The sequence below is a fragment of the Siphateles boraxobius genome, unplaced genomic scaffold (assembly GCF_051911475.1).
Source record: "Siphateles boraxobius isolate OS27281-9 unplaced genomic scaffold, OSU_SipBor_1 18, whole genome shotgun sequence".
Lineage (NCBI taxonomy): Eukaryota > Metazoa > Chordata > Actinopteri > Cypriniformes > Leuciscidae > Siphateles > Siphateles boraxobius.
In genome coordinates this window covers 10,059,525-10,070,944 of record NW_027508788.1, presented here as the reverse complement: position 1 = coordinate 10,070,944, position 11,420 = coordinate 10,059,525, and the positions used below count along the sequence as shown (strand labels likewise).

The following is an 11,420-nucleotide window of genomic DNA, read 5'->3' as shown; positions in this document are numbered from 1 at the left end:
TGCTGAGTCTTCATAATGTGACTGTTTTTTTTTTTTTTTTTTTACTCCAGGCCAGGTTTTACACACGCACCCATTATCTACAGGTACACCTGACAATATTTCCTATTATTGGAACTTCAAAAACATATTATCTTCCTTCTGTATTGCACTTTCTTAATGATTATTCCAAGTAAGACATAAAAATAAGTGTATACCACCTCTAAAACATTTAATGAACTAGATCACTGACCCCGATACCCAAAAGGCCCAGTATGGGTGAATATAAAAACATGGAGAGATGATCCGGGTTCAACTCTATAAGAAGAGGCGGGTTTAGAAACACTGCTGCTAGTCGCTCTAGCTCCTGTTTACCAGCACTCCACGGTAATGATGAAGATCCTGTTTCTGATCCCAGTTTGCTTGAGCCTGATTCTCAGCAGCTACGCACAGAGGCCTGAACCCTGCAGTAAGACCTCCTGACCTTTTGTCCTTTGCCTGCACATTTTAGTAAACTTTATAGTGCAGTTGAAATAACTAACAATGGATGTATGCTTGTTTTGGATCCTTTGAGAAGTTTAAATGAAACTTGTTATCCTCCCTTGACTTCCAGAGTCTCCACCCTTGCTAGAGGGGGCGCTGACCGCAGTAAGTGGACTGTCTTGACATATACCTTTTATCTCTAACGTCTCTTACTTGTTGGCTTATATCTGTAGAAAACTACCTAATGGAAATGCTAACTGTGATTTATGTGAAAATGCTCTCACTAATATTATCTTCTTCTCCAACACAGTTCATGCCAGGGCAACACTTGCGTGTTTTTGAGAAATTCTCCTATGATGCCTATGGACAAAATGTTCGAGTTCTAGCATCTGGAAAAGATGGCAACCAGACATTCTTTGTAGACAGGCTTCTGCTCTTTAGAGAGGTAAAGTACCATGTATAAGGAGAAATAGCAAGACATGAATTTAGCTAAATTCATCATTGGTGATTTTGTTGCTGACTGCTAATTACAGAGTTTGCACTCCTCAACAGGGGGTCAGCTATGAGATCCACTACCGCAACCAAACTTGTATTAAGACTGCATTAAAGGTACCATTCAGACATATCGGGGTTCCCCATGATGCCCATTTCCTGACTCAAATGGTCTTGGGTAGCAGCTCTATTCTAGGACAAGGGTTGCTCGTCAATAACTGGAATGGAACAGCGCAGGAAACAAAAGGTAATGTGCGCCGTTATGCTGACTGATGATTCACACAGACTGCGATAAACAACACGAATGTATTAAAACATCACAAGTTTTTACTTTTCAAAACAGTCACAACAATCCCGACCATTCTAAAATATAAAAACTTATAATAGGCTTACCATGGTGACAAAAACAAGTTTTTAAAGAAATATTGATAGAGTATAAATGTTTTGAACAACAACAAAAAAAGTTACTTGTAAGTAACTTGTCGTTTTGGCTTGAATGAACCGATATAAAATTGGCTCTAGTTCCCTTGCTAGTTGGCTTATGTTCTCTGTACTGTTCTCTGCAGAAAACTACCTGCTGACCTTCACTGCGTTTGGCTGCGTGCCTCTCCACACCATTGATTTCACACAGAAAGGGGAAGTATCTGTCATGACAAGGTTAGTGTTCAAAAGTAGGCTGATCAGTCCCATATAGAAACCATGTCTAACATGTTTTTCATTAAAAGACCAAAGAGCCATGGATAATATTTATGTAATTAAGTCTACAATCTTGTCCTTTACTTAACCACATTTGTAGTACACTGGTGGAGAACAACAGCAGATTATGCAAGCGACCCTCTTAACCAATTACATGTGTTTACATCGCCTTTCCTCTTCCTCTGATCAAGGCTGTCTTCATGCAAGAATAACGAATAACATGCACATAAAACAGAAAGTGTGCTTCATGAAAACAACTAATTCTGTTAATAATCAAATGAGAAAAGGAGGGTGCTGAATGGGTCACAGATGTAGACATAACCCGAGACTCTGAATGAACATTGAAACATTACTATTTTTTCGGTTTTTAAAATGAGTCTCTTATGCTCATCAAGCCTGCATTTATTTGATCAAAAATACAGTAATATTGTGAAATATTACAATTTAAAATAATGGTTTTCTATTTTAATATACTTTAAAATAATTTTAAAAAAATGTTTTATGTTATGTTATGCAAAGGTGAATTTTCAGTATCATTACTCCAGGCTTCAGTGTAACATGATCCTTCAAAAATCATTCTAATATGTTCATTTAATACCAAGTTATTATCAATTTTGGAAACAGTTGTGCTGCTTAATATTTTTTGGAACATGTGATACTTTTTTCAGGATTCATCTAAGAATAAAAAGTTAAAAAGAACAGCATTTATTCAAAATAAAATATTTTCTGACAATATACACTACAGTTCAAAGGTTAATGCTTGGTTAAATGCTGTCTTTAAAAAAACGTTTTATTCATCAAAGAATCCTGATAAAAGTATCACAGGTTATACAAAATATTACTTGATCATGTGACACTGAATACTGGAGTAATGGCTGATCAAAAAATCAGCTTTGCCTCACAGAAATAAAAAATATTTCTAAATATAAAAAAATATTTAACGTATATTAAAATAGAAAACCATTTAAATTGTAATAATATTTCACTATTTTGTTTCTGTATTTTAGATCAAATAAATTAAATACAGCCTTGGTGAGCATAAGAGACTTTGTTTTAAAAACATAAAAAATATGAATGTTTCCAAGCTTTTGACCGGTACTATATAATTACATTTTCTGACAGTTAAATATATACATTTTCTCACAATTTTGGATTGTTTCTTCTTTATACCAATTATTTTATACCATCACCCATTTGTTTCTAAGTATTTTACATTTAACACCTTAATCACCCCAGGGATCACTGAAGTAATATCTTTAAGCAAATAAAAAGTCATCAACCTTAAATAGATCCAGAGGCCATGATTTCTTCTTTCCATAGCTTCTTTGACCTAGTGGAGGGAATAGAGGACCCAAATGTCTTCATCCCACCTTCATTCTGTGATTCTGTGGAAGTGCTGCCGGCTAAAGAAGGTGTCATGACAAACTCCTTCATCGGTCTTCTCTAAGAGGAACAATGAGTATGTGTTTCAGTGCATGTCTAGCTTAAATTGCAGCATGGATGCACAATTTTAAACCTACGCACATTAAACAATGTGACTATGCAAACTATGACTACTGCAAGTTTTTTTTATTCTGATGAAAGTCAAATACAGTCAAACATGATAAAGCAATTTCCATTCCTATCATAAATGACATGCAGTCTTAAACTACAAGAAACAAACAAAAAGAACAACTAAATGAAATAACCATATACAACTGAAAAAATTGATGATGAAGGTTTAACTGTACAATGTCCAGTGCATTGTATAACAGATTCTCCAAAATACTCCAAGAGTCTTAGGGGGGTTTTGACAGGAAATTGCAATGTCAAGTGCTGGGTTCACATTTCACAGGTTTAGAGTCGAGTCAAACCCACAGCACAGAGATAGACGAGGCCTTTAGCAGCCGATCTGCTATTTGTACAGGATGTCGTAGTGGCCTGGTCGGTAGAGGAGGAAGATCTTGGGCTCTCCACCTTCAGGGAAGATGTGGTGATTGACTGTTCCTCCTTCTCCTCGATCCATGTACTCCACCTTGATGCACACGTTTAAAGCCTGAGCCAGGGCTATAATGTGAATGTGATCACTCTCTTTGGACATGGGCTCCACCTCCTGGCCAAAACAGAAGGTCACGCTGGTTAAAAATGTTGCAAAGTCATTGAAGAGCAGGTTCATCTACAACAGGGGTGTCCAATCCTGCTCCTGGAGGGCAGAGTCTAGCTCAAACCATTCCCAACACACAAGCCTGGAAGTTTCTAGTAACCCCGAGGACCTTGATTAGCTGGTTCAGGCACGTTTAATTAGGATTGGAGCAAAACTCTGCAGGACAGTGTCCCTCCAGGATCAGGATCGGACACCCCTGATCTAAAAGAACTGGATAAAAATTAGGGATGGCCCGATACCGATACTGGCATCGGGGATCGGGTCGATACTGTCCTCATATACTCGTACTCGTACTCATAAAAATTCACCGATACCACGCCCCGATACCACGTACATTTAGCGAAACGAAACTGGCCGCCGCGAGTGCTTTGTCGAGGTGAACTGAGGCATAGGGACGTGCACTCCCAACGCAAAAGAGTGCGGCGCGGCACTAGATCTGATGGCCGAGCGCGAGCGCAGGCACGGGCGGTAATGCACTCACTCTGTGTGTGCGGGTTCCGGGAGAATAAAACGATTCGCGGGACTTCCGCAAACTAGAAATATCTATGAATACAACATATTAAAACTAATAGATTTTCATTCATCTGTTGCAGAAAAGCAAGAAGAACAACTAAAACAAAATAGAAACGATTTACAGGCCAGAGTTTCTATTCATAACATGTTTGCAGCGTTGAGCGATGTAGCCAATCACAGACATGTGTGTTGATTTCTTGAACGCAATGGCTAATCAGAAGCATTTAAGATAGACTCCCCTCACTGCTCAAAACTTTTTTGTTCAGTGCTGAATTCTGTATGCTGGCAAATCCTCTAATTATAACAAACAAAGTGTGGATATTATTAAAGATTCATTGTGCAGTCAGCTTCATTGATAATAACAGATGTGTGAGATCGCGATGAACTGTCAGCTTTTTAGGAATTAGACTATTAAGGGAGCGCACTTTGGGCGCATTCAGTCATGTCAGACCATGCACGCAGTAACTGCTTCCTTTTATGTTAAATTAACAGTGGTTTGTGTGTTAATACATTTATTATTTTACTCATTATTATTTATTTTTAGACTTGTTAAAACAAGCAGAGAAGAAAATAAAAACAGTCTTCTAACCTGTGTTCTAAAATAGTCTTCTGTCTTCTTTTCTGGGAGCCTATAGTTACTTTTGCGGTAGAAATATCGGTATCGGTACTCGATATCGGCAAGTACACAAATGTAAATACTCGTACTCGTATCGGTTTGAAAAAAAACGGTATCGGGCCATCCCTAATAAAAATAAAGGACTTTTTCAGTTTTACCTGTTGGCAAAACTCTCGAACGGTGCGACCACCCTCTATGAAGTGCTGGAAGAAGTCTTCCTCTCTTTGCAGGTACCCAGAGGTCACCAGCCGCAGATAGACCACCAGATAATCCGATACACTTTGCTCATTAAAGGAGCCGAGCAGCTCACCTACAGACGGTTGCTTATCACATGTCTCAATCAGGTCCATGAACTGAAGTGGACAAGACAAGAGGAAATTAATTCTGCAAGAAATTAATTTAAGAATACCCCAAAGAAAGAAAACAGGGCAAACGGGACTGATTTCAAGTTTCCAGTGCTGTAATTTTAAACGATTAAAAATTATTTTAGTTAATTAAGATAAAGCTGAAATAATATATTAGAGTGAAAAACAATTTAAAACTAAAAAGGTAATACTTTATTTTAAGGTGACGTAGTAACAAGTTACTACATGTACATTCTATAGTAATAACAATAAATTATGCATAATTACAAGTAACTAACCCTAAACCAAACCCTAACCGTAACTCTATAGTAAGTTACGGTAAGTACATGTAGTTAATTAATATTACTCAGTACTTGTTTTAGTAAGAACAATGTATTTACGTCATAATAAGGTGTAACCCAAAATAATTAAGCTGTGGTCACACTAGACTTTGAGCTTGTGATATTTCTTCAGACACTGCGATGGTCGTGATATGATGTCACCCTCTGCAGTGTCTTTTTTTTTTAAACTCAAAAAAAAAAATCTAATTTTACAATCTACTACACTTTCCTGCAACATTCTTTTAATTCAGATAAGTATCGGATCGATTCTATTGGTCACACGTCTTCACGTGATATGAATCCGCAGGTCAGCGTTCACCAAATCCGAACTTTAGAACAAAGCTAAATGCAAAGAACTTCTTCATGTGTTCTTGCGTTTCCTGTCTCATGCATATGAATGGAAGTCAATAGAACGAAAAGTGTAGTGTGACCGTCCCTTTAGAGAAGTAGCCCTGGCAACTAACTAAAATATAATAAGCTGAAGTACTAAAATGACAAGAATGAATTAAAGCTAAATAGAAATATATACATTTAGAATATATAGAAATAGAATATATAGAAATATATATATTTAGAAATATAAATAAAATAAAAAATAAACCGCATAACAAAATGACTAAAATTTAAATAAAACCTGATATATAAAAAGTATTAAAAAAATAAAAGCTAATTTATAATATTAATAAATAATATAATAAAATATACATTTTCTGGACATTCTTCCAAAGACTTACGGTGTTGTGAAAATCTTCAATGGTGAATTCTGTGAAACCTTGGCTCACCAGATCCAGTTTACTCTTGGCAGCAATAGCCTTAAACCTGCCAGGTGAACGGAACCAAACACAGTCTTAGAAGAGTGTGCTAAAGGTTACAGGAGCAGCTTGAGACCATTATCTTCTCCTCATACTTTCATGAAAATTATCTTAACAGGCTTGACACAACAAGTAGTTTGTCAGTCCACATTGAAAGTGAAAACGCAGCATGATGTGAGTGACGATCACTGCCATTTAGACAATATTTCATGTTTTTATATCTATTTTTGTGGAGTGGGAATCATTTACTTAGCTAAATGAATAAAGATGTTCACTTGAATGTAGGCTGGCAGGTAGTTACCTATGTAATTCTTTGCTGTCTTCAAGTAAAGACTCCAGATGTGAGAAACCAAAGGCTCTGTAGAAACAGTTCCCATCTGGCCGTGTTTTGCGTATAGATGAGTACTTCTTCTGCAAGTCCTGTTGATGAAACAGTTTTGAAAAGAAATGTCAGAGATGGGGATGCCTGGAAATATTTGTGTATAAATACATATTTGTGTATGTGGCTGGATAACTGAGATAAAAGACAAAGATAACTGCACTATAAAAAATATTGTATGCATAGTATTCCATAAACATTCATTCTCAATTGAAAAGGTTCACTTACTCTTATCTTCTGCTGGTAAATGGTGTCATCATCTGAATACTCTCGCTTAAGGACAGACAGTTCCTGTCTTTCTGACACCAGAGAAATACTGGTTGCTATCTACAATGACATTCAAGATGGGTTAAAGATTGAATCTTGCCATTTTTCGTAATGAGCATCATGTCTATACATAAATACATGTAGAGGCGCTAAAATAGATCCCACACCTTTTGACCAATGAATTTTCATGCGTCTTCCTGCCATTCATGATTACTGGATAATGATTTTTCTTCGAATAAACAAATAAGTAATAATTATAACAACTAGAATAACTTGTAGACATTTTTTTAGAGCAATGCTCGAAACCCTAATATTTTCCAGATTTCCACAATAGTAGGAAACCTGATCCTCATTAAACTGTCTCAAGTACGACACACATTTTTGCTCAATTTTAATCAGCGACGTTAATTTAGTATCATTGAAATACTATATATTTTTAGTAAGATTTTAAATTAGTTTTTATTTTTATATTTTCATTTAAATTTTAATAAAAACTTAAGCATTTCTGTTGTGTTTTTGCCATTTTATTCGTTTTTCTTTAATATGTCTTTATAGTTTTTTTTATTTATTTTTATTTTAGTACAGCAAAGTGAAACTAAATTAAAATGAGAAATGCTTTCTTGGCAACGAGGTGAAATAAAAAAAATTAAAAAAATTTATACATTATGTTTCCATTAATTACTTAATGACAATGAACCTACTATTAATACATGTCTTTCAAGTGTTATTACTAAAGCAGAATCAGCTAAATCATGACCTGTTGAGTGCTTTGTTAGCCATAAGACCTTTAATTCTAGAGGAGCGTGTATACAGCATCACATGACATTACAATACAAATGAATGAGTAAATCGCTCAACAATTACCTCTTGCTGAATCTTATCCTGCTGTGCAATAATGGCTTCGTCATATGCAAGACAATTCAGCCCTGTCAAAGAACAAACACAATTAAGTGCAAACTATTGACAAATCTGCCAATACCTTGTGGCTTGAGTGAATTATACTTTTTTTCCCCCAACGTTACATTGTCAGGAACAAACGTTAGTATTGGCTGTTACTGCGAGACGAGTGCAAAGGTATTTCTACATTTGTTTCCACAGTGCAGTGCATTTATAAAGGCGTATGTGACACACGGGGGAGCATTTTCCTTAAACGTTTATATTAAGCTGAAACTAATAACGTTAATCGTATACAGAATGAAAAAAAAAATATTTGGACACTGAAACAACTGCTTTCAAAAATAAACAAAGAAACTCTCAGCTATTGTTATTAGCAGGTTAGCAGAGCGCTAGCTGCTCATCCCTTAGCTCCTGTGCTCCATACAGCTCAATACCAGCGACATGTGCAAAACGTTGTAAACAGAATTTGGTTCTAGCTAATAGCGGTAAAGTACTTCTCACCATCAGCCTCTTTTTGAGGGATCTCCTGTTGTTGCTCCTCCGCCATGTTCCTGCAGAACAGTCATTTCCGGTCACCTGATTGATGGGAACTGAATCTACTTCCGGATGAAATTATTCACCAGTTTGTACCGTTTGTACCCCAATCATGACCTGAATGCACTACAATTGTTTTACACGTGTAAAAACGGTCGACTTTTTAAATGTGTTTAACCGAGTTTCTCCCATAAAAGCTGGTGATAAGTATACATCTTGACATTATCACTAATTAAGAAAAAAAGTCTTTATTTTCACAAACCAGGTGTGTTTAAGTGTTATCTTAAAAGAAAAAATAAATAATGTACACAACTAAAATTCAATTATATCATTATTTTTCTCTAAATCGTTTACCCATGTGTCAGAAATTAGATGTTTGTCACCATATTTTTAGATCAACATTTGATCAGACCCAATGATTCAGTAAATGTGTTGCAGGACTCCAACATTAACTTATCTTATACAAGTTGTCCAAGCCTTGCTGTCAATGACAGATAGCTAGCTATTATGAAATATTTAAAAAGACATTAAAATACAAACCCATCATGCAACAGGTTTTTGAAATGCATTATATATATCATGTTTTATTCCAGTATCTTGTCAAAAAAACAAAATAAAAAAAACAGACACAGAATTTAAGATTTAAATAATGATTTATTTCAAATGTAACAGCTCCAGGTAATAAGAGACACCCATCATTAAATGTTATTACACAGTTGGTAACAGGGAGCAGACGCTCGGTGTAATGAAGACCGGAGTGTTTGGAGGAAAGTAACCAGTCGCATGGAGATGTAGTTGAGTGGCTCAAGGAGAGAAATTGTTCTGCTGTTCAGGCAAGTCAGAGGTCTGTGTGATGGTGGTCCCAATGTGTTAAAAGCAATAAAACCAGACAAACTGCTTTCAATCAATGACAGATTGATCACTCAGATGCAGCGGAGCCCCTCTTTTTATAGTTTTCCAGGTTGGCCAGAACCCACCCAGCTGGTCCCAGGATGGCAAGAGAAAATAAGGCCAAACCAGCTGTTGTCTCCTGTAAAAACAGACACAAGACCCAAACAACTGTTAGGTAACCATGTATTATATATTATTATTATTAGGACTTAGCGTGAACGCAACATTATAACCACTTAAAGTCACCATGAAATCATGGTATATTTTAATAAAAATTGCATTATCATTATCCCCTCCTTTCAACAACATAATCTTCTCTGATGATGGCGTGACAACCTGCACTCAAGTGACACAGCAATAGCAAACCACAACCATGCAATCAAATCCCAATGGACAAAATCAAGTCCTGCCCTCCATTTTTCTTGTTTGAGAAGCAGTGTCACTCGGATATGCGTCACAATGGGAAAGAAAAAAATAATAATAATCGCAACTTCTGTTTCATGCTGACTTTAATAGAACTGTAGCAACATACTGATGACACTTATCACCTGTAGTACTGCACAGACTTTGTACTTTCATTCCAATGCAAGTTAATCAATGCCATCTTGAGATTCAAAACAGCTACTGTGACTTCAAACAGAATAAAAAATAATTGCCTTGTCGGAAATCTAAGGTATCACCAAATATGTACTATTAGGGCTGTCAAAATTAAAGCGTTATTTATATATATATATATATATATATATATATATATATATATATATATATATATAATTAACTCTTTAATTTTATTCATATACGCTTTAATATATATATATATATATATATATATATATATATATATATATTCATTTAAGTTATTAACCATTCAAATACAAAAGAGACCCAAATCTCTAGAAATTGAAAAAGATCAATTTACATCAGTAGTATTGATATAAGTGAAAAAAAATCTCTCTCAATGTCAGGTGCGATTAATTACAGAAAAATGTGCATTTCGTTTTTAATCGAATCTCTCTAATTAAAGCAAGAAAACGAAAAACAAGGAACCTTGGGAGAAACGAGGAACAGTAAGAAACATTCAGAAATGGATGAGAGATCATTTAAAATAGAGGAAGACACGGTACACTGTCTGTAGCTATAGTATTAGCATAGCTAACGTTAACTAGTGTATTATTATATAGGCTAACTTATATCTCTCGAAATATACACAATGGCCCTTAAACGCGAATTATTTTTTCTTTAAAGAGTAACGTTAACTAAAATTTATATAACTCAAAATGTTGAGATTCATTTCGCCATCGATTCTCTTGCAGCTCCACGACCTTCTGAATAACCGCTATGGGCCGATGAAGTTGTGGGTGCCGTTTTAACCACAAATCACATTAGTCCAAGAATAATTCTAAAGTACAAACGATATCTATTCTCAATAATCGTGTAAGTTAGAGCTCAAACTAAATTGAATTTTTATGTTTCCGATGACCACATTGGGTCTAAAGGTGAATACCGAGGAGATCATGGCCTTCCCTTCGCGAGCTGCAGAGGAATCATCCAGCTCTCTACAGATACTCACAGCGGGCCCAAGTGCATCCTTGGCAGGACGGGAGGCGATGTTGGCTCGCTGGGTGATGGTTGATCCCCGCAGAACCGGAGCGTTGCGGAACCGAGCGATTCTTTGCAGAAGTCCAGACATCTTGCTTCTCTGATGATATTTCGAGTATGTAATGAACAGGAAGAGGAAAATGACACCGGAATTTCCGCTCATGGGAAACATCCGCATGCGTGTGTGTGTGGGAGTTGTAGTTTTTTTTTTGTTGCATAACCCATTTTTAGTTTGTTTAGGCTGTTAAAAATAAACAGTCTTGAACCGTCACTAATTATACATTGTTAAAATTATTCATTACATTTGTGTATTATGTAACAGTGACACTGCTTCTTCGAGGTGACAGTTAAACGGTCACTAAACAATCTTCTTTTACTTTTTACTTAACCGCCTGCATGCCCCATGAGCCCAGCCTAACATGTGCCAGTTGACGCAA

At 36.0% G+C, this 11,420-nt stretch overlaps 3 protein-coding genes across 3 annotated transcripts; 1 reads left to right on the top strand and 2 right to left on the bottom strand.

Moving 5' to 3' along the window:
• Positions 1–313: 313 nt before the first annotated feature.
• Positions 314–3,161, top strand: epdl2 (ependymin-like 2). Its single transcript, XM_077233412.1, has 6 exons — positions 314–445; positions 590–624; positions 770–904; positions 1,012–1,198; positions 1,518–1,608; positions 2,968–3,161. Exons 1-6 carry the CDS (start codon positions 367–369, stop codon positions 3,092–3,094), a joined length of 654 nt encoding a protein of 217 aa, XP_077089527.1. The 5' UTR covers positions 314–366; the 3' UTR covers positions 3,095–3,161.
• Positions 3,162–3,201: 40 nt separating this feature from the next.
• On the bottom strand, positions 3,202–8,550 carry otub1a (OTU deubiquitinase, ubiquitin aldehyde binding 1a). The gene is made up of 7 exons (XM_077233411.1): positions 8,461–8,550; positions 7,927–7,988; positions 7,024–7,122; positions 6,718–6,836; positions 6,339–6,423; positions 5,078–5,272; positions 3,202–3,739 (listed from the first exon to the last, which is right to left on the bottom strand). The coding sequence occupies exons 1-7, from the start codon at positions 8,504–8,506 to the stop codon at positions 3,542–3,544; spliced, it is 804 nt and encodes a 267-aa protein (XP_077089526.1). The 5' UTR covers positions 8,507–8,550; the 3' UTR covers positions 3,202–3,541.
• Positions 8,551–9,127: 577 nt separating this feature from the next.
• Positions 9,128–11,133, bottom strand: cox8a (cytochrome c oxidase subunit 8A). The gene is made up of 2 exons (XM_077233410.1): positions 10,955–11,133; positions 9,128–9,523 (listed from the first exon to the last, which is right to left on the bottom strand). Exons 1-2 carry the CDS (start codon positions 11,072–11,074, stop codon positions 9,413–9,415), a joined length of 231 nt encoding a protein of 76 aa, XP_077089525.1. The 5' UTR covers positions 11,075–11,133; the 3' UTR covers positions 9,128–9,412.
• Between the last annotated feature and the right edge of the window lie 287 nt (positions 11,134–11,420).

Bases quoted from the DNA above. Each gene is read 5' to 3' on its own strand.
- cox8a (XM_077233410.1), bottom strand. From the start codon at position 11,074: ATGTCTGGACTTCTGCAAAGAATCGCTCGGTTCCGCAACGCTCCGGTT. The intron at 9,524-10,954 runs GTGAGTATCTGT...CTGTTTTTACAG, and splicing joins AGGATGCACTTGGGCCCGCT to GAGACAACAGCTGGTTTGGC.
- epdl2 (XM_077233412.1), top strand. From the start codon at position 367: ATGATGAAGATCCTGTTTCTGATCCCAGTTTGCTTGAGCCTGATTCTC. The intron at 905-1,011 runs GTAAAGTACCAT...ACTCCTCAACAG, and splicing joins GGCTTCTGCTCTTTAGAGAG to GGGGTCAGCTATGAGATCCA. The intron at 1,199-1,517 runs GTAATGTGCGCC...TGTTCTCTGCAG, and splicing joins AACAGCGCAGGAAACAAAAG to AAAACTACCTGCTGACCTTC.
- otub1a (XM_077233411.1), bottom strand. From the start codon at position 8,506: ATGGCGGAGGAGCAACAACAGGAGATCCCTCAAAAAGAGGCTGATG. The intron at 7,123-7,926 runs GTAATTGTTGAG...ATGTCATTGTAG, and splicing joins AGGATAAGATTCAGCAAGAG to ATAGCAACCAGTATTTCTCT. The intron at 3,740-5,077 runs GTAAAACTGAAA...TGTTTTGGCCAG, and splicing joins TTCGAGAGTTTTGCCAACAG to GAGGTGGAGCCCATGTCCAA.